Genomic DNA, 22,575 nt, shown 5'->3' with positions numbered 1-22,575 from the left:
TTACATGAAGAGTAGCCATACTTATGTTCCCTAACAGCATTGCTTTGTACGCATTAAGATAAAAAGCTGATAATGACAGTATGGATTGCAGCCACTTCACCTGCACAAGCAGAAGGTACAGGGGAAAAATGTCATTGTTGAAGAAAGCCGTCTGAGGCTTTATTGTCACTAACAGCAGTAAGAAAATACCATTTTGAAAAACGAGTGGTTGTCAGAAAGCTTAAGAAGGAAAGACCAAGTAATGGATTGATAACACAGATATCAGCATGGATAAGTGCCATCTTCTCCCTTCCTCTCTCTGGCAGGTCATTGCTAATAGCCTCATCAACAACATTCTTTTTGTTGTGAAAATGTGTTTACTTGTGGAGAATGTAATCAGCATCAGAATATCACCATTTCTGCACATGAAACAAAAATTACTCAATCCTTGTTTCTTGGTTTTCTGAATCTTAACCCATGCTCCCAGAATCTTCTGTGTCCCTGGTGTTAGAAGAGTCCCTGCAGCTGTTGTTGCTTCATCATTTAGGAAACCTGTTGTGTTGGGCGGGTTTTGGCTGCATGCTGCAATGTCTGGATTCTGCTAAGCAGCTTGAAAAAGTTTACTACTTAACAATCATCACTGGGGATGAGTTATGGTGTGGTCCAAGGAGCAGTGCCATCCTAGAGAAGTATCTGGGAAAAATTAGGAGGACCCCAACGTTTCAGCGTTTCACACTTGAAAACCTGGCGAAAACAAAGCTAGTCCTGGGGAAACTGGAGATCTAAGATGGATATTGGAATTTAAACTGAATCTTTGTTGCCTGCCATAGAAATGTAATGTAAAAGTATATATATTCTATTTAAGTCCTGGACTGTAACCTGGTGGAGAGAAAGATGGGAATTTAATGTCTTTCCTCAGGAAGAGGGAGGTGATTCTGGGTAAAGAGATACAGAGAAAGTCTAGCTGAGTCTATAGAGAAATCTGGTCTTTGACCACTGTGAAGGAAGAAGGCAGAGGGGCCAGGTCCTGTGAGGCCACTGGCTGCCTCACCTCATTCGGAGTAGGAAAGCCATTTTAGGAGCCAGCCAGCCCAGAGGGAAGGCTGTGGCCACCATCTTGAGTGGGCAGCGGGGAAGGCAGCTGAGCCATCACAGGCAAATGTTGCAGAAGGATCTGGGAAAAAATTGCCTGGACTGGTGCCCAGAGACAACCTGAGGGGAAGGCAGGCTGCTGGCTCGCAGGGGAATGATTTATGCAACTGTGTCATGCAGCCCTTCGGAGGGAACCACGCACCTCATTGCAGAGCAGCTTCCCACAATGGTTGCCTCACATGGGACAGAGGAGGGCTGGGGCTTGGAGGTGCCTCCTCATGCCCACTTCCTTCTCCAGCACGGCGGTGACTGCAAGTGCCGATCTCCATTCTGTTCGGTTCCATTTCCTGCCCTTTTATTTTTTCCTGGCTGCTCCTGCCGCTGTGGTGTGCCCCCATTTTAGATGGGGAAGGAGGACATGACTGCTGCCAGGGCAGGGCCTTGGGATCGTGGAGGGAAGCAGAGAGCCAAAGACTGGAAACGACAGGAACTCGTCTTCCTCCCTGTCGTGGATGGAGTGAGAGTGCACTTCACTTGTAAGAGAGAAGCAAAAATACACTTTATTGATATAAAACAGATAGAAAAGATAGAAAATCCGGGTACATGAATCCTCCAATATCCTGAAGTTCCTATCAACTGTTTTAACTCCTTCCTTGATTGGGGCATTTGCAGCTCTTCGATTTTTCTTGAGGTATCTGGAGGAATCACTGCATTGCCTGCTATCCCCCAAATCCCTAAAAATTTTACTTCTTTACTTGGTCCCTGACGTTTTCCAGGCGGAATCTCAATTTCTGCTTTATTTAGTGCTTGCCATACTGCTGCTGCCGCTTCCCCCACCTTCTCAGGGGAAGTTTCTCCAATCAGAATATCATCTATATATTGGTACACTTCTTGGGGGAGTAAGACTGTCTGTAAAAGTTCAGCAAGTGTGGCATGAGCAATTGCAGGTGAATGTTTATACCCCTGTGGGAGTCTGTTAAAGGTGTATTGCATTCCCTCCTAAGTGAAAGCAAACTTCTCTTTATCCTCCTCCTTCAAGGCAACCATAAAGAACGTATCTTTTACGTGTAGTGCCGCCATCCATGGGTGTGCAACTGCTTGCAAAGTAGCTGTCAAGTTTGCAATGTTTGGTACAGCAGCTGTTAGTGGGGCTGTATTGGCATCCAGGTCCCGATAATCAATTGTTAAAGGCCACCTCCCGCCTGGTTTCCAAACTGGCCAGACAGGTGAGTTACATGGGGAGTGGGTTCTGGAGATAGTTTATCATTTCTCCAAATCAGCTATGACTTCAGAAATTCCATCTTGTGCCGCAGCAGAAATCAGATATTGCAGTATGTTGGTGATTTTTGACTTGGGGGGGCAGGGGCTGCATGAAGTGTACCCACTGTAGCCCCCCGATTTCTACCGGGGTCGGGATCAAAGTTTGAGCCAAAGAACCACACGCTGCCATTCAGCAGGCACCAGCTTCATCCATTTAAAACACGGAAACCTAAAATAATTTCATGATGTTCTTTAATTGCAAAGCGAGTAGTCGACAAGCACTTCTTGCCTGGAAACCATAAATTGACCTTGGCAGTCTGGCACTCAACACTCGCTCCCTTCACACCAGTAATTTTAACTCTTTGCTGTCCGGATCGCATGCCCAGCTTCTCGGCATCTTGTTGTGTTAGTACTGAAATTTGTGCTCCCATACCTATTAAAAACTTCACCAATTGTCCCTGAGGACCAACTGGAACTAAAACTTACGGGCCATTATCACTTATGCACCGATAAGCCTCCACTTTCCAGACAGGCAGGCCCAATTGCCTTGCGGACACCATTCGTTTTTTGGCTTCATGCCCTGCAATTCCTCCCTAAGGGGGAGGAAAGGGTTGTCTCCCTTGGGACTGGCACCCGAGGAGTTGAAATACACTCCTTTCTTTCACTGTTATCTCATTTCTGAAATGCTTCGATCAGACTCAAGATAATGCCAGTAGGCTGGCCTTGAACTGGGCTCTGGGAATGCCTAGGGCTAACGCATTCCTCCACAATTAATTTCTCTGTTCTCGAGAGTCTGTTTGCGGGTTTTTAAATTTGTTTCCCTTTAATCTAGTTTCTGTTCCCTGTTTCACGGGTCTTACTTTGTGGTCTCCTCCCCGAGGCTTCAGGTTTTGTTTTTCAGCTGGTGCATGTCCCAGCCCATTTCATGGCTGTAGTTAACGTGCCCTGTATTAATTCTCCCCATGTAGGGAGTTGCTTGCGGGCATTTTGAGCATTATCACCTAGTCCCTCACTGTGTGCTCTGTCTTTCTTGATCTCATCTCGTTTTGCAACTAGACAGGGTTTAAGAATTGCCAGGGCTCCTGTAATCAGTGGTTTTAGCATTGCGAAATCGACTGTTGCAGATAGTGGAACATCGTGGGGTCCATGCATGGCTTGTATGCAAGAGGCTTTTGTGACGGCTGTAGAGAGCTCACTTGGAGACTTAATGGGGATTATGGAGGGTTCCCCTCGCTCCATGGTGTGTATTCCTCCAGCCCAATAAGCTACTTGGCTGGTGACAGAATGGGATGTATTTGTTGCGTTGGGTCCTAAATTTAAGAAAACTCCCAGACCCCAATAGCCATTTGCTTCACCCTCACTCAACATTATTCGGTTGCCGCCACTTAGGCATACTCGCCACAAGTATTCCGTTTCAGTTTCACCTGGTTTTCTGCTATATCTCTCTTGCAAATTTATCAATTGTGATGGATCCCAGGGGATGGTTCGTGTAGTATGTCGTGGATTACCACCCCGAGGTCCCATAGTTCTTTCTGTTTTAACAACGGGTCTGCTTCGTATTCAGGAGGATTTGTGGGGAACAAAGGATCGTCGTCTTCTGGCTCGCTATCATTGGGGTCACCCCAGATACCTCCATCCCAATCTTCAGGGGATACTATTACTTTCCTAATCTGTACAATGTCAGGGGGTGGGGAGCCTGCATAGGCATCATCTTGACCTTTTCTCCCAACTTTTGTCTGTTCTCCTTTTCTTCCTATAACTGTTTCTTCTGCTGTTCAATTTTTAAAGACAGTAACAACTCAGCTGCCTTCCTGCCTTCTATTTCTTTCTCTAGGTCCTGCTCCTTCCTATTTCTATTCTCCTTTTCTTGATACGTAGCTTCTAAACAGGTACCTAGCATCTTGCAGATAACTCCTTTCCCCTTTCCATCCTTTGTGCAGCCCCTAGTTACTTTTAGATGCTCTTCAATAGCTTCTCAATTATGCTAATTGTCACAAGCCCATTCTTCTGAGTATCTGGGACTCAGATTCACTCCATGCCTCTGTAAATAATCGGTGATACTACTTGCCATCCTGCCGACTATGCCAATTTGTCGCGGATGGCGTGAGAGTGCACTTCACTCGTAAGAGAGGAGCAAAAATATACTTTATTGATATAAAACAGTGAGTTAACAAAGTTCAATGGTAAATGCGACAGTGGTTTAACAAGATTCGATGGCAAGGTACACTTGATTATTTACTGCATAGAGGACAGGGTCAGACACACCTGTCAGGGAGACCCTCCTGTTGAGTCACGAGGTTCAGAAAGGACCCCCTTGCTTTCTAAACTCCTTCTCAGAGAGGAGTCTAGGTGCGGTTGGATCCAATCCTAATCCCAGACTTGGTCAAAGGTTTATATCTAAAGGATTATATATGAGCAATCAATCCTTTATATTACTTAGCTAAGATTTCAAAGTTTAGCATGTTATTAGTCACTTACCAAGGATCTGTTGCGGCAAGGAATCTCTCAACCTTGAGGGGTAACCCTGCGAGGCATCCCTACTCAAGGGGAGATCCCGGTGTGCAGCCCGCTGCCGTGCAGGAGAGCTCAACAGGCCCTGGGCTGTCCACTATTTATAAACTAAGATGATCGACTTAAGAGTTGTATTTGCATGCCAGCAAGACATTTGGGTCACTGCTCCAGACAGTCTTTGGCTACTGTGTTGCCATCCGTGCCCAAAGTCTAGCATTCGCTGGATGCACCATCACCGGTGGTTGCTGCTTCTGTGGTGGGGGGGAGCACACCACCACACTCCCTCAGGAAAACGCCACCAGGAAAAAGGTTTTAAAGCCTCCTGAAGTAGCCAGAGCATGAGAGGAGACACGGATTCCCATATCAGAGGAACTTGTTAGCAGACATGATGGCAAAGGAATAAGGAAGGAAGAGCTTCAGACTAGTGTTAAGACTATGACAAAGGATGTGGGTGAATCTGACAAGAGATTGAAGGGACCAATAGTATTTGAATACCTGGATTTGTGAGAAATAACTGATAACTTGAAAATTTAAGGCTACAAGGCTAAAGAAAAAAATAAAGAGGTCCTGTTGTGAGGCTGCAGCCCTGGACGCGGTGAAGGCTCCGGGCCTTAACTTCCGCATGGAGAAATCACTGGACAAAAATGACTTTTCCTGTTGAGAAAAATCATTTAGATGGAAAATCTTTGAATATCTAAAAGGCCAGAGAGGGTACTACATTGATTCCAAATGAAAAATTCTGATAAATTGGTGAATTTTAAGTAGATTTTGTAAAATTACACTGGATACAGAGCAGGTAAAACTTACCAGAATTTCTTTTTAAAGAGAATTTTTTCTCCCTATTAAAGGAGAGGGTTAAATTAGAAATGAGTGCCTTGAAAAATAAGCTTTTTATTGTAAACAAATAAAGCTTTTGTAGAAACATAGGTACATCCCTTTCTTGGTTAATACACATTAATCAGTTATGCTTTAGCAGTAACGAAGTGCAGTGGTTGGAGGCTAATTGACTTGGAGGTGTGGAGTCTGTGGGCTGGCAAACTCCAGGCTGTTCTTTCTGGATAAGGGTGTTTCATGTCCCAGAGCCACAAATCCTGTGAAATAGTTTCTGTCCCAAAGATGGGGCATTTGAAAGAAACAAGCTGATGCACAAGTCATCTTGGCAGGTTTTCAGAAGATTAGTGAAAATGTTTTTTTTTTTTTGGAGTGTTTTGCTTTCAGGGGATGGGCATTTTTCACAGGGAAGCGTTCATCCGTTAGCATTTCAATCTAGATCTGTAACACAGGGCTGTAACTGTCATTGTTATGTGGTGCCCAGAATCCCTCTCATGTGGTTTTCATGGTCTGATTGCAGGCATGTAAACTCCCCTGATGCTAGTTTTATACTTTCTGCATGTGTTGAGGCTTCGCAAAGAACCTTGGCTACAGAGTGTGTTTAGTCTCAAGTTACCAAGTATGGCACACGCATGTCATGACTAGTGCTTGCTAGGGCCCTTAGTTCTGGTTGTAGATCAAGTTTCCTAGTATTTTTTTCCCATGTGTTTTTTAATCTGTGTGTTTCATACTAGATGTACTTTCTATATGCATATGCTTTATTTCTCTGGCAAGCTTTGTGATGATTGCTCAAAATATCCTTTAGGGTATCCACCTTTATGTCAAGATTGAAAGGGGAAATTCAGAAGCAGGCAAAACCCTCCGTGAAGTTAGCTATTGCAGATAGGTTAGGAAAAAATAAAAGTGAGGTTATATATTAAACCAGTTATGTTTTCAATTAAATTTGAAAGCCTAACAAATTTTGCTTTTTGTATTAAGCTTTAGATAATCGTATATCTATCTTAAGATAAATGTAGGCTTTTAACTTTTATCAGCCTTGCCATTACTGGATATACGTGTACATGGAATATATACAAAACATTTTAAAAACTCCAAGATTTAATATCCACTTACATTTGCATGCTTAATTTGTATGTATGACTATTGCTTTTCTAAAAGCATTCATGAAGTATTTGTAGGAGCACATACCATCCACTATTGTTTCAGAAAATTGGATGGAGGATTTACGTGTGGATATGTGTATCTACATTGCCTGGAAAATCTTGGCCCTAGTCTTTTAAGACAGCGCTCCTACAAATCGTGTGATCCATATTTAATAAATATAATCAGAATGAGAAGAGGGAGGGGGGTATTTATTAAATATGCTCAAGCATGAGAATGTAATGAGTGGGACAAAAAAGGAGTGGTCGATAATAAAGAGGGAGGGTTAGGGGCGGGGAATAGTTATTCTGTGAAATTTAAACTCTTATGAGAAAACTGCTTGAGCAACCAGCCTTAATAGCTTCAATAGACTATTTTCAATAAAGACAAGCTGGTAAAAGCAGCCGTTAAAATGTTGACAATAAGTCAAGTTCTTATAGCCTTGGCTGTATTTCTTCTAATTATGCAGTTTTTTAAGTTGCAACAAGTACGGAGACGACTTCCTCCTGGACCAATCCCTCTCCCAGTTTTTGGGACCTTGATACAGCTGAACTTTCAGTTTAATCGTGATCTCCTCATGAAGGTATTTATTTTCAGATACTCCTAATTATTTAGAACTCTTTGTAATTTCCCATTTCTCATGTTGTTTGCTATGTGAAAACAGCCTGTCCCAAAACTATATTGGTAACATACTGTAATTGTTAACTAGCCACTGTGATATTGCACTCTGTTTGATTCGGAACTGCTGGTTTGGTTGGCAAAATAAGAAAAAGTTATTGCAGCATAAAGTAGTTTGCCAAGCTAAGGAAACTGGTATTGGAAGTTCTGAATGCGTGAAAATCATTGTGATGCTTAAACCCACCACCTTTTAACACTGAATTTGACAAATTCATGTGAAACTTGATATCCTTCCATCACCCCTTAACACTAAAGTTGACAAATTCATGTGAAAATTTATATAGTTTAGGATTAAATAGTTTTAGGGATAATATATCAGATTTGCAGTTAGGGAAAAGAAATACTATTTTAAAAAATTAATTTAACGGCGTGGATTTTTAGCTTCCCGAGCACTGGCATTCTCTAGATTGAGCAGTAAATAGATATTTAAGATGCACTATGTGTGTATATGCTTGTTTGTATTGACAGGATCTAAAAAAACCCATGAAACTTTTGTCAGTTGTTTTTTGAGGAGTACTTGCGCTCACAAAGCCACCTCTATTTCGTTCTGTCGGTTCTAGCAGGATTCTCAATAGACAACTCCAGTGGCTTCTGTCACTGCGATTTGGATGAGGCACGCCAGTTATTCCAACCAAACGGCAGGTTCAGGCAGGAAGTAAGGACACTATGAGGCAGAATGGTCTTACTCAAGTTCCAGTACCTAATATGCAAAGAGAAGAAAGTAACTGGTCCAGTATCTACAAGCTAGTTATCCCTCTGACATTTCTGTGTTCCCTTTGTGCCACTTTACTGCGTCACAGTACAAATGATAGAAATCCTCTTGAAATAAATTCATGCACAGAAAATACCCTTTATGACATGAATCATTGTGAACTGAGCCTTGGCTTATATACAGTAATAAAAGCTATCTAATGTTTCTTGGCATAGATCTGTGGCTCTGAAAATCTGGAATATTCAGTTGTTTCCAACAGTGAATGCTGGAAAAGACATTCATGCTTTCTCACAGATAGGTGTAATCTTGTGGGAAAGATGGAAAACACCATTCCACCTTAGGGCTGGTCCTGTAATCAGTGTAAAAACAGGTTCATCCTCTGTTTGCAGTGTGTGGGATTTCATCTGTGCTTTCCTGGCTTCTCTCCCATCTATAGCTGGCAAAAATTCATGGCAACATATTCACCTTATGGTTTGGACGGGCCCCAGTGATCATACTGAATGGATTTCAAGCAGTTAAGGATGGTATGACCATGCACCCTGAAGACGTTTCTGGGAGGCTAGTGTCTCCTTTCTTCCGAGCAATGGCCAAAGGAAAAGGTGAGATCTTCTTGCCATAAATGTTGTCTTGACAAATTGCAGCTCTTTTGTAGCTTATAACCACTTCCAAAGGTACCACAGTAGCAGGGTTTGTCTATGAGGAATGACTGCCAGGTGAACTGCAAAGTAGGGTGGGGTGAAATAGCCTTTGGATAGTAGTAGGAGGAAAGGACCAGCAAAAGAAAAAAGATTCATAATGCCTTGTGTGAAATATTCACTGGAGCAGATTCAGAGGTGATGAGGTGAGGCAGTGGTAGGTTGTGCCACAGAGAAATGGAGAAAGAGCAGGAAACAGCACACTTCCTTGTCCTGGACTTGCTGCCTCCCACCATTACGTTTTCAATTGAAGAGTGAGCTTGATGGTGGGATCTTCTTCCCATTCCCTTCCTTTTGTGAATATTTTCTTACTCTCACAGTTGCATTTAGAGGTTCAGTGCACTTCTGTTTCAACCTTGCTGTAGGTTTCATACTCCCCAACCATACTGGAAATTCCCAAACTGCTGATTTTCATGAACACATGCATTATGAAACAACCTTCACTTTATTTGGGACCTCAACTTTTTTTAAGGAAGCCTAATTCCTTAAATATTTCTAATTTGAATTTGTTTCGGTCGTTGGTGATTCTTACACTACATTAAAGATTCTGTTAGTATATGTTGTTTATTTCTTCTGAAGATACTTGTCACAAAGCCCAAGTACTGAACTTTTCTGCCCTGTGGACAGGAACTTTTCTCCCCGACTGTGGACAGTCAGAACTCTCTCCCCTTTTCCCTTCATGAGAATCATTACCGTGGTCAGGTGAGCTCCAAGCATAGAAGAGAGCGGGAGGCAGGCACTTCAGAGAATGTCTAGAGAAGCAGCTGTCAAACTTTCTGAGATAACTGGTTGTCTTGGATCAAGCTTAATCCTGCAAGCCGTCTTACTACTTAGTTGAGTTTGTCCATTTTAGCCCTGCCCACATGCTTTCATGCCACAGCTGTTCCTTTGTGTCTTTGTGTTCATAGGCAATGCAATCATTTCATTATATTCTGTGGCTTAGTAAATCTTTTAATGTAGTCTTTGTCTATAATAAGTGTTAGCACGATAAAGAGCTCTTCCTTGAATGGATGCAGGGATTATGTTGGCAACTGGCCACACCTGGAAGCAACAGAGAAGGTTTGCACTGAGGACTCTACGCAACCTTGGTCTGGGGAAAAGAGGTCTGGAGCATCGAGTTCAAGAAGAGGCCCACTACCTGGTAGACTTCTTTGCAAGTATGAAAGGTATCTCTGCAATAAATACTGACTCATTTTTGTCATTAGTCCGATGTCTTTAGTGTATGAACTTCTCTGTCCTGCTCTGAAATTAAGGGCAGCTTTTGTTCCACTAGAAGGTATGCAGGGTCTTACAGTGTCTATGTGGAATGGACTGAAAATGCAAAGACCCCAGTCCTGTGTTTTCAAACCCAGAGGGAGGCTATTGTTGTTCAAAGTTATTTACAAAACTACTAAAATTGGGAAGCAAAACTGGAGCTTATTTATTATTTATATCATAGAATGCTTAAAGTGGGAAGGGATCTCTGAAGACGGTCTAGTCTAACCCCTTCTTAAAGAAGGGTCAATCAGAGCAGGTTGCTTAAGGTGAGACCAGTTGGGTTTTAAATATCTGCAAGAATGGAGACTTCACCACCTCTCTGGGTAACCTGTTCCAGTGTTCAATCAGCACTACAGTAAAAAAGTTTCTTATGTTTAGACAGAATTTCATGTATTTCAGTTTTTGCCCATTGTCTTACTTGATATCACTGAGAAAAGTCTAGCTATATCTTCTTTATTCCCTTCCATCAGGTATTTATACACATTTAAGATAATTCCCTGAGCCTTCTTTTCTCCAGACTAAACAGTCCCAGCTTTCTCAGCCTCTCTTACGTCAGATGCTCCGATCCCTTAATTGTCCTTGCAGCCCTTTGCTCAACTTGTTCCGGTGTGTTGATGTCTCTCTTGCACTGGGGAGCCCGGAACTGGACACAGCACTCCAGATGGGTCTCACCAGTGCTGGTCGGAGGGGAAGGATCACCTCCCTTGGCCTGCTGGCAATGCCTTTCCTAATGCAGCCCAGGATGATGTTGGCCGCCTTTGCCTCAAGGGTACAGTGCTGGCTCATATATGGTGGTGGTGCATAAAGATATGGACACATTATCAATATTGATGAATTAAGCCTTGTAACGCCATTTGCATGAACGCTGTAAAGCAGTGACTAGAATCTTGTCTTCATTACAACATTTTATCCTGTTAACTCAGTTAGGAGCATGTGAGTTGGATTTCCCAATACTGATGATTATGCAAAGGCGCAATAAATCAGGACGTGCTGTGGCTAGTATTGTATCAATTAAAAGTAATTACATCTAGCCCAATCCCATGGTTTAAGAACTAGGAGAGATTGAGATGTGACCACGTGTGCAGAAAAGAAAAGCCCAGAACAATAAGTTGCTAATCAGAATTGTTCATTGGGTATTGGACAGTTGCATCTGTACATACATAAATAAAGTTGTTTATAGTCATTTATTCTGGAGTCACAAAATAGTTTTTTTGAGATCAGTTTTTCACGTAATTGCTTTAAAATTAGTTATTATATTGTTGACACAATTGGTTGAAAGGAGTTTATGACATTTTATCTTACTGGAGGTTGTACATCTCTAGCAGGGTCAGACAAAATATAGTAGCCTTGCATGTATTTATGTTCTTGCTGAATAAGGCTGCCTCTCTTCTTATGGTTCTCCCCTCAGATTTCCTTTGACCACAGTGTTTTCAGTCATTCCCGTGCTTGAGACCTACTTTGAATTTGCCAGACAGCAAACTTGCATATAGTTTTTTTTTTTCTTACCTCTGAATTTGCTCTATCATATTATGAAATATTTTACACATTTGGCATTTCTTTAGGGTGCCACACATTCCTGGGATTATGGGATTGCACCATAGTTGTGAAGAATCAGTTTCATACTACAATTTTGTAAGAAGATTGCTGCTTCTCTGTGAAATGCAATGCTCTCTTGAAAGTTCTTTGGGTAACCTACAATATTCTCTCATTTCACTAAAGTAGAATAGGAGACATCATTAACAGTGACATTTATTATTATGGTTACAGGGAAACCCCTGGATCCTTCTTTCCCTCTCGTTCATTCCGTCTCAAATGTAATTTGTGCTGTTGTTTTTGGACATCGCTTCTCCAGAGAGGATGAAACCTTCCACGAACTGATTAGAGCCACAGAGCGTCTATTCAAATTTGGAGGCAGCTTTATTCATCATGTAAGTAAATGATCTGTGGTCTTTTTCTGAATAAGACAAAGTGAGAAATGCAGATTCAAGAGGTAGCTGTTAAGCAAAAGTTTTCGAATGGGTGAGTGTTGTCCCATGCAGCTTTACTGGGCAGTGCACTATCTCAAAGTGTGATGGTAATGGTCTACATACCAGCCTTGGTCATTTATGTTCATTGTCCTGTGTTTCAGTACTGTGATAAGGTAGTTTGCTCCTAAATCTTTGCAGCAAGGCACAAGCTGATGGACTGCTCCTGGGTTGTGTTTGTTACTTGGTTTCTCAACCTCCATGCACAACTGCAGAACAGATTCCTGCCTTGGGCATCATGATTGTTAAATACTAAATGTGAGGTCTAAAAGCGTGATTCACATGCCAAGTTTAGACACTGTTTTATATACAGTCAACAGAGAGAAGAATGATTCAAATACCTAAGTGTTTTGCCTGTGGCTCCATTTCCTCTATAAGAAGTGGAGACTTGAAGACTTCCCAGAGAAATTCCACTCCTTCACCCTGAGTGAGGAGCAGCTCTAGACGCAGGCAGCAGAACACAGGAAATGCTAAGCCAGCAAATATACCTTTAAGCTTGGCAATCAAAACAATCAGCGCTCTTCTGAGAGTCAAGGACTTATCTGACACTAGAAGAGGCCTGCTTTGCACAGAAGTGTATTCAAAGTAGCCCGGGAGTTCTGGTTGTGGTTCCACTTTTAAAGTTGTCCCATACATCTTATGCAGTAGCTTCTTAATGTAAAACACATAAGCAATCCCTGTAATACAGAGATTTCCCCCCACATCCCATGGAGCTTTCTTCTCACTGAGTTATGATCAGGTTCACTTTTGCTTAGCCTAGCTTTGGTCCTATAAGTTGTGTGTAGCAGTGGCAGGCGAGACCTGCTTTTGGGATAGAGACTATACCTCCTTTTCTTCTCTCCTTCCTATCCTAGCTTTGCTTTAGTCCAATGAATAAGATGCTGTTCTGGGAAATAAGAACAGGGGTTCAAACCATTCCAGAGGGAGGGCTGCAATCTTCCCACCTCCTGGATGAAAAGGGTACTCAGTATTACGTAAAAAGTGGACATTGCTGCATCCACATCCCCATTTCTTAACTGGATTCCGTGCTGTCAGGCACTGAATGGGAGAATGCTGTGGACTGGGCCCCTCCAGAAATGGAGGAGGTGTTTTGGCAGGACTGGTAGCCAGGAAGGTGGGTGGGCTCAGTTCCTGTCTTGAACGTTGACAGCTAAATTCCACCTAGAGTTAGGGTGCCATAGTAGCCAGAAAGTGCACGCATTTGAGAGTAGGAATGCATGTAATCTGGGCAACCATATATGATTAGTCAGACCACAGTTGTATGTAAGGCTTCGGAACAGATTTTGAAAGGAAAGAAATACCAGAGATGGAACTAAACAAAAAGGATATGAAGTTCTATGTGAATTTACCAAGGGCTGGACTACTACCTTTCTGTGATAAGGCAATGATTAATTGATAATTGGGTATCTGACAATAAGAACTGATTTCCCAAAAAGACAGAAGTACAGTCTATCTAATTCAGCCAGACTCCAGTGAACACCTAATAACGTGCTTTCTGCGGTATAATTAGGAGAGTAGGAGAAGAGCTCAGCAAAATGAAGACTGAGAAAGAATAGAACTTCTGCTAATAAATAAATCATGGGATTATGTTTCGAGCAGGAAAAGAACTATCAAGAGAAAATACACTGCTGATACAAGAACAATGTGTACACATTACCCAGGCATAAATATAGGCTGAAAATCAGAATGAACTTTCTAGCTAGCAGAGTAGGTAGAAAGCAGCTATTCTTAGGCCAGATTTTCCCAAACGGTAAGAGAGAAGGATAAAATTAACTTGGTTGTGTCAGCTAATCCCTTCTTTCTAGAGGAGAGCACTCAAAAATGTCAGGTAGCTGTTTCTCAGCTTTTCTGGGTTTCAGATGTTTCAAGTTTTGTGGAGGACTCTTGAGAGCTCCGTTAGCAGAGAGTGTGTGGGGGATTGCGGAGTTTGTATACCAGCCGCTGGTAGCTGGCCCTTGCTTTGGGATGTATCAACTGCTTTTGCACATCCTGGCGAGGACAGTTTGCAACGGCTTTGCTTCTTCCTTGCTGGTATTCTCCACTGGAGGGCAGGATCTCACTTTTTAAATGTCTGAATACAGTTCATTGTAATTGAATACATGAATTGAATAATTGAATAAATGAATACAGTTGATTCTAATTATAATCATTCTAATTTGGCTTGTGGTTGAGCTGAAAGCCTGTGGAACTCTGGAATCTTACCATCAACACAACTAGAAATTATATAGTGTAGTGTTTCACAACTTGAAACATAAGCACAGTCTTTGTCAGAATATTTTACTAATGATGCCAAAACCACATGCTAACATGAATATTACCCTCTCTTTTTAGTAGGCCTAAAATGCATTTTCTAGTGATAGAGACTTTGTGGTACCTCTTGTGTGTCACTCCCGCAGCTCTATGAAATCTTCCCCTCGTTGATGTGCCGTCTCCCTGGTCCTCATAAGAAGGCATTGTCTTGCTATGATGTCCTGAGCTCTTTTACAAAGAGAGAGATCAGAATGCACACGGAGCGTGGAGTACCAGACGAACTGCAGGATTTTATTGATTTTTACCTGGCTCACATTGAAAAAGTAAGTATTTGTTCTGCCTGATCATACATTCGTGGGGAATAAGGTGAAATGGACCATTAAATCATGCAGTCTGAGCCCTTCTATCACAATCTCTTACCTTTCATAGACATCCTAATGTGAATCCAGTAACCAGGGACTTGCTAAATCCTTTCTAATTATTGATATGCCACAGCACCTTGCAATCCTTTCATTAAAGGTCAGGTTAATACACTGCATTTTTTCTCATTGGCAGAAGTTAAAAATGATTTAAGGCCTCTAGGAAAGAATACTGAATTTCTGAGTGGACCACAGGAGAACTGGGAAGATCTTGGGGAAACAGAGTGGGATGTTCTGGATAGGATATTTGGCTGGTAAGGGTTTGTCAAAAGAGGTTGCTGCAAGAGGACAGTTGGATTTTGAGAGCATTTTGTGGGGAAATAATCTAGGAGTCAGTGGAGTTTCAGACAAGGCTGGAGAAGAGGAGAGTGCCAGGGTCAGTGAAGTTTCAAGTCGACAAAGGGAACTGGGACGAATAAGGGCATTTCGGGCAGGCAGGCATAGTAGAGGTAGATGGGAATCAGTAGGGTTTTGAAAGGCTGTAGGAGGCTTGCATAAGCTGTGAGTGGGGACACATATCTCTCCCTTTTCTATACCTTACCAGGATCACTTTTTCTTTGTCTGAATCCCTTGGGAACTGGATCGCCTCCCTAATCCCTGGATTAGCAGCTGCCCTTCCCCTCTGTGACTCCTTCTACCTCCACTTAATCACTCTTCCTTTCTCCTCTTCTCCACTGCAGTGGGCCATATTCCTCCTCCTGTTCTGCTTGGTGATAGGAAGCATAAAGGAGAAAGGGGAGGAAGTGACAAGAGGAGACTGGTGTTATTGGGGGGTGACAAGGCAAGAGTAGCTCAGAGAGCCAAACAAGATATCCAGGGTGGGGGGTATCTACTCTTGCAGACCCTGGAGAAGTGGGTAGTGACTGCTGCTCCTGGGTGGCAGTGCTTCCCCGCAGGGACAGCCGGTGCACCTTCTGCCGTGGTCATGTACTGGTTGCAGCAACAAAGGGCACCGCAGCCTTGTCAGGCTGTAGGGCACCCATCCTGCATCTTCGGGCACAGCCAAAACGGGTCTGCCCTCCCGGACCGCTGCCTGCCTTGTGCACCCTGAGTTGGCTCTGCTGCTGTGCTCAATCACACTACTGAGACATGCATCCAGGGGAGAATGTCTGTTAGTGATTACTGTCAGCCAGCTCTTTAGTCTTTTAGCATATGTCTTATGAATACTTTGTAGTGCTTGATTTTTTTGTTATTGTGGGAAACAAAAGCAACTATCTTGTGGAACTCCAAGTATATTGCAACTGTGAAATTGTCATTATTATTCAAGCCTCTAAGTCTATCAAAGAATCAGATCAGATCTCCTTGCCAAGATCAGTTTTCTATATCATAATAAATAGCACTAATTTGTATTTCTAGCTGGTAATTCTTTATTAATTGATTCCCGTGTCAGCTGCTACATTTTTATGTCCAGGGTGGATGTCAGCCTAACTGGCTTCTAGTGCCTCTTCTTTTAAATTTTTTGATACTGGCACACTATTAACACATCTGGTCTTCCAAAGCATTTAACTGCTTCTAAAGCCTTTCACTGCTGTTCTAAGATTTATGAGGCTTGAACATCAGTGGACCAGAAATTGTTTCAGCGAGCTCTTCTGGGACTCTGCTGGGTGGAAATCATCCAAGTTTGTTTATTAAAAAAATTGAACTGTCTGTAATAGATATGCAGGGGCAATATAAAAAGATTAGATGATATTACAACAGGGAAAAACATCCTTCCCACTTTCCAGTTGCTCCACTGGCAAAAGAAAGGTTCAAGACCCCTGAGCATAACTTCCCTAAATTTAGACAATGAATTCCCCCAAACCATAACAATATTCTTTCATAGTTTCAGCATATACATACATGTCCTCACACTTCTAACTGAAAACTGTAAAACCCTAGAGCAGCTGTACGTGAGTCATTGTAACCTTGTAGTGGAGAAGAAGCCTGAACACCACAGGTTAAGAACTTTTGACAGCCCAGTGTTCATTACCTGGTCACTGTATTGCTTTGTAGAAAAACTAAGGGATGGAATATGACTTGAGGTGTGAAGAATGACATGCTGGTATACATCTTCAGAGGGACATTTACTTACGAAACATTCTAAATGTACCATTATTTGCACAATTAAGCCAACAATCCTTTTCTATGGAGAACATGCGATTTAGCTTCATGATTAAGCGTGGAGAAAACGTGGCTTGTCCGTTTGTGAAATGCTAGCTTTTCGTATTGATAGTCATCTTTGGTGTCTAATATTCTTTATCGGTCTCTCTGTATTGTAGTGTAGGCAGAACACACTGCACTTGGAACTGGTGATAAAAGCACATTTAACCCTATTCTGTTTTTTCTAACTTTCATGTATAAACCTCTACTTTTTCATATCATTTGCAGTCCAAAGATGAACCTAGGTCTACATACAATGAAGACAACATGGTTTATTCTATAAATGACCTTTTCTTGGGTGGATCAGAGACAACAAGCACGACTTTGAACTGGGGCCTGCTCTATATGATGGCAAATCCAGACATCCAAGGTGAGTAGATAAGCACGTCACAAATATCTCTGATGCAATCACAGCCAAGTGATAACATTTTCATGGATCAGAGATTATTCCTAGATACTGGTATATGGCTAGTGGCACATGGACCTTTTTGTACTGGTAGATCTGCGCTAGGCAGCATTGGTAGATCCAGAGTATCTGTATACAAGCTCTTACAGCAGTCACAGGCATAAGGCAGTTCCCAGAAAGAGTTAACAGTTTGGGAAGCATGCACATGTATAGGAAGTCATGGCTGATTGAGATGTAGGGGTTGAGCTCTTTAGGGAAATGAAGATTGTGGTAGGGTGGTCAATGGAGTAAGAGGATAGGAGGTGCTGTTTGGGAAGCCAGAGGGTTTCCACACATAATCCTTGAAGGAACAGTGGCCACAGCTGCAGCCATTGGTGAGGTGCTGATGGTACTTCAAAAAACTGAGCTGGGTTCTGTCTTAGTCATAAACACGACCGATGGCTGAAAAGTAACTAACCAGAAACTGATGTGTGATAGTAGGGATGTCACTCTTTGGAAACTTACTTCAATTCTGCTTTGTATTGGCTGAGTATCAGTGATGGGGGCTACAGGGGGTCCTGCCCTTCTTTATGCTCTGTAGGTCACAGAAGTAGTAAAGATAATCACCTAAAGGTCAGCTGGCAACTTTGACTTTATTTTAGTCCATCAGTCCATTTATGATCTCAAGGTATCAGGGTGTCTATTTAATCTGTGATTAAATTAACTCTGTGATGTATTTGAGTTTCTTGCAACAGAAATTATTCCAGTCAGGAGGAGAATTTGATGGCTCACCTGTTATGTTTATGTATATCTAAGAAGTTTATTTTTAAGTCTAGCTTTTAAATAACCATCAATCACTTTCATAGAGCACTAAATGAAAACCAAAGAAAGAATGATCTTTTATGCTGGATAATAGAAATCTCATTGTTAGATAGCGGAATATGTGCAAATACCCAGAGGAGAACAGGATTTTAAATGGAGGAAAGAGATGAAAATAAGAAAAAATTGTTCAACTTGTAGCTGTCAGACAAGAAGTCTACTTAATCTCATGTTATTGCATGTTTATTATCACCTAATGTAATTAAGGTTATTGAAGCACTGACTCTGCTATATAATTTTATTTATCTAAATATAATACCTTGCACATACTTGGGAAAGCAGGGTGTGTGCAGAATGATCCTTCCTGGGCTTCTTGAGGCATACATTGCATCTAGACTCCATAATGAACTGACACCAGTATATCTGTCCTCATTTAAGTCGTGGCTTCTTTTTGAACCCGTTCATACTTTTGCCTGTGTTGACACCCAATGACAATGTTATGGAGTTCCATTATGTACCATACGGAAAAGTTTAGCCTTTTGCCTAATGACTGAATTGGGCTCTCCTTGTTCTCTGAACTACTGGAACAGAGATGCATATTTATGCTTATGCAGTGACTGATCACTTCAAACTATACTGGATCCTGAAGTAGTCGTGCTCAATTTTGCAAGCTAGTTCTTAATAGAAGGAAATTTACTTTGCTTAAAAATCTTTCTGGATATACATTTTAAATTCTGTAAGGTGCTTGGATCTCTGTTGTCAGGGTCTACCTAACACAGTTTTGTGAAGGACTGCTGGCAGTCACTGAGCAGGCTTGATGTGAATGAGCACAAACTGATCAATGCAGAGTGGGCTTCCCTGCATCTTAGTGTTGCTTCAAAGGGCCTGGAAAAAGACAGGATCATTAGTTAAAAATCTAAGGCATTTTTATTATGTGTGTACTGCCTCTCTTGAAGTTTACAAAACAAATTTTATACTTTTGTTAATGCTCCCAACACTCCTGTGCAATAAGTAATTTAAATCATGCTATTCTTGATCAAAAGGCAGGCACCAAGAAGCAGATCCAGCTTTTTTAAAGGTATTTGGGCATTCTTCTAGTTGGCATTGCTTCACTTAGCAGATGTCCTACATGAGTACCATTTCCTTTTAATAGGAGTTAGGCTTTTAAGGCCCAGATTCACCTGGCTTAAATTCCAGAGAGCTGTGAGCTTAGTCGTTCTAACTGGCTGTAGGTGCCTGAGGCACCTAGCCAAAAGAAAACACAAAGATAAACACCTCTTGCATTTAAGTGTTAGTAAGGCAACTCTTAAAGGGTTTTAAATTTTTGAGCAACGAATGTCTTGTCTTAATCTACAATCAAATAACTTCAGACCCAGAAGTAGAGGTCCCATATGTTTAAGTTGTTGGAACACACTGCTACTTTTATTTTCTTTATAAATTTTTACATTAATTTTGTTGCTGTCCTCGTAGTTGTAAATGGGAAATGTCTTTGAAAATGGAATTAGTGAAAATACTTGATATATTTTTCCACCTGCAATGGTGAATATTTCTCTGCAGAGAAAGTGCAGAAGGAGCTGGATGCCGTTCTGGGTCCTTCCCAGATAATCTGCTATGAGGATCGGAGAGAACTGCCCTACACAAATGCTGTGGTTCATGAGGTTCAGCGCTTCAGCAATATTATCTCAGTTGGCGTGCCCAGAGTGTGTGTGAGGAACACTACGTTGCTCGGCTTTCCCCTCAAAAAGGTACAGACACAGTTTCTCAGTTGCTGCAGACCTTTCCTGCATCAGTAGAGCAAGGTGTGGATTAAAATCTATTTGTGCCAGGGTCTTCTCCTCAACAGTAGCGGTGTTGGATACCTCTGGGTTATAGCCTGAATGGGAACAGGGACAAGAAACCATCTGCCAGGCTGAGTTGAGTGACGCAGCTCTTGGGAAAGGGTTATCAGTAGTGAAAGATAGCCTTGGATGGTAGAGGGGATTTTAGCAGGTTTTTCTACAAACCAATGAAGACAAAACCTTAGAGATTGATACTGAAGGGTACTGTGATTGATTTGTGATGATAAGGCACTGGAAAGATTTCTGACTGAATTTTTGCCTGCAGAAAGCCTGTAAAAGATCCAGGGAAAAGCACGAATGTTTGCAACTAGCTTTCGTCAAACAGACTAAATCACAGAACCTTCTAATGTTAGAAGTGAAAATGGAGTTAGTACAAATAAAGCTGTTAGTTTATATTGACATGGCCACTTCCACTGTCAGGCTTGGACTGACATTCTGAAACAAAAAGACTTCATGTTCCTCACAGTTCCTACGAGGGAAATGAACCTACCAGCATACAACGCTGACCTCTGAAAGTAAACTAACACTGGTCTCACCTAGCCGGTTCTGACTGCTGGGGGAGGATTGACAGAACTGAGTTAGTGTTTTTCTCCTTTCAGGGCACCATAGTTCTTCCAAATATTGCTTCGTCTTTGTATGACCCAGAGCAGTGGGAAACACCTCGACAGTTCAACCCTGGTCATTTCTTGGATAAGGATGGAAACTTTGTGAGCCAAGAAGCCTTTTTACCATTCTCAATAGGTAAATGGACTGACAGCACGAACATCAAGGGTTTGGATTGGGACTGTAGAATTCAGATGTCTATTAAAAACCTATTGGTTGTTTATTTTAAACCTCTTTGTGGAAAACAGCGATAAAATCAACATGATTATTTTCAGTAACGTTCCCCAATCCAACTATAAACATTTGTTCTACTGAACAAATAATAACATGGAAAATCAGAGATGTCCTGACAAATGTATACATCTAACTTGCCCTATTTTTGGACGGAAATTCTCTGCTAATGACTATGGTTATTGATTTGGGGCATACATTTCAACACCAGACATACATTTGGAAAGTACTTGCAAGCAGCTGTGCTGATTCTTTATGCACACAAAACTGGAGCATGACATCTCCCAGGAAAAGCAAGTCTTTATTCTTCATTCACATGATTGAACAAATTCCTTTAAAGTTGTCAATCAAATGAAGATGAGGTTTTTGAGGTAATTGAAGTGAAACTCAGAGCAGAAGGGCTGCACAGTTATCTATAGCTGCAGATAGGATTCTTTAAAGGAAGAATTACATGAAGTTTTGTGTCATTGATTGTATTAAGTCCTAAAGAAATTTTGGACTCAGCAAAAATACCTTTGCTTTGTGTGAGGATGAATACGATTGCTTTTGCAGTCATGGTAATTTACTCACTGCCCTTCCCCTCTTCCTTCTGCAGGGCACCGTGTGTGTTTGGGGGAGCATCTAGCGAGGACCGAGCTCTTTATTTTCTTTGCCAACCTGCTGCGGGCATTCACCTTCCGGCTCCCTGAGGGGGTGACGAAGATCAACACAGAGCCCATTTTGGGGGGTACGCTGCAGCCCCATCCGTACAGGGTTTGTGCCATTCCACGCTAGGGTGGACATGTGCAGTATGTCACACACCATCTATTAAGCAATCTTATTTACTTTTGTGAATGTATGTCTTGAGACCATGTGACGCTTTTTGTCTTGGATATGAATTTCTGCTCCAAAAGCCACCTTTTGTCTACAGCAGGTAATTTTGTTCAGACCCTGTTACCTGCTCTTGAAGGTGATCTTTTTTTTTTTTGGTAAAATTCTTTTGATCTGGAACACACCATCATTCTCAGCCATGAAGGCATCATGCAGTTGCAGTCTGGCCTGGCAGATTTAAATCTGGTGTGCTGGTGAGCAAATGACAAAATTGATTGGCAGACTTCAAAAATTATTCATTATCTCCGAGTTAGCCTGTGTTCAAAAGCAATGGAGTTTGGAAAAACGTACCTGGAAAATTCTGCCTTTTTATATTACTGTCATCACTCATAACATTTCAGTCAACTTTTTGTTGATGGTCACTAATAAAAGATATGAAGGAAAAATTAGCAACTGGTTTTATTTATGGATGACTTACAGTTCACTGAGAATTTCTAGATTTGATGCAGCAGAATATGTATAAGGCATCTTTAAATCTGCCGCAGGATAATTGTTTGAGTCCAGCAGAGAAAAGGTGCAGGCTGACACTCAGTGAAGAGTGAAGATATGAAGAGAGGATTTCTTTTAGGGCAGATACTTTCAGTATTTTAAAATTCTGCCAAGTTAATTTTTGAAAAGTCCTTTCTAACAGAGTAACTGTGGGCTGACTCCTCTCAGGATCAGCACCAGGCGGTTGCTACAGCAGGTGCAAGGAGCTCCTCCAAGGGGCAGTTTGGGTTGAGGAGCCTGCTGTAATTAGAGCTGATGGTAAATTGAAAAATATACATGGAAAACACCATAGATAGATACTTTTTAATCACCTCAGAAGTTCAGCAGTATACCTGAAGCAACAAAGACTTGTC

General features: G+C 41.8%; 1 protein-coding gene across 1 annotated transcript; it reads left to right on the top strand.

The window, feature by feature from the left end:
* Positions 1–7,225: 7,225 nt before the first annotated feature.
* LOC104073474 (cytochrome P450 2J6-like) lies at positions 7,226–21,637 on the top strand. Its single transcript, XM_009573266.1, has 9 exons — positions 7,226–7,396; positions 8,640–8,802; positions 9,915–10,064; positions 11,923–12,083; positions 14,576–14,752; positions 17,216–17,357; positions 19,749–19,936; positions 20,629–20,770; positions 21,459–21,637. The coding sequence occupies exons 1-9, from the start codon at positions 7,226–7,228 to the stop codon at positions 21,635–21,637; spliced, it is 1,473 nt and encodes a 490-aa protein (XP_009571561.1).
* Positions 21,638–22,575: the final 938 nt, after the last annotated feature.

This window comes from Fulmarus glacialis, unplaced genomic scaffold (assembly GCF_000690835.1).
Source record: "Fulmarus glacialis isolate BGI_N327 unplaced genomic scaffold, ASM69083v1 scaffold982, whole genome shotgun sequence".
Lineage (NCBI taxonomy): Eukaryota > Metazoa > Chordata > Aves > Procellariiformes > Procellariidae > Fulmarus > Fulmarus glacialis.
Note: the sequence above shows the minus strand (reverse complement) of the source record. Positions and strands in the feature narration are given on the sequence as shown.

Excerpts from the sequence above, each read along its gene's own strand:
- LOC104073474 (XM_009573266.1), top strand. The coding sequence starts at position 7,226 with ATGTTGACAATAAGTCAAGTTCTTATAGCCTTGGCTGTATTTCTTCTA. Across the intron at positions 7,397-8,639 it reads ATCGTGATCTCCTCATGAAG|CTGGCAAAAATTCATGGCAA; the intron begins GTATTTATTTTC and ends TCCCATCTATAG. Across the intron at positions 8,803-9,914 it reads AGCAATGGCCAAAGGAAAAG|GGATTATGTTGGCAACTGGC; the intron begins GTGAGATCTTCT and ends GAATGGATGCAG.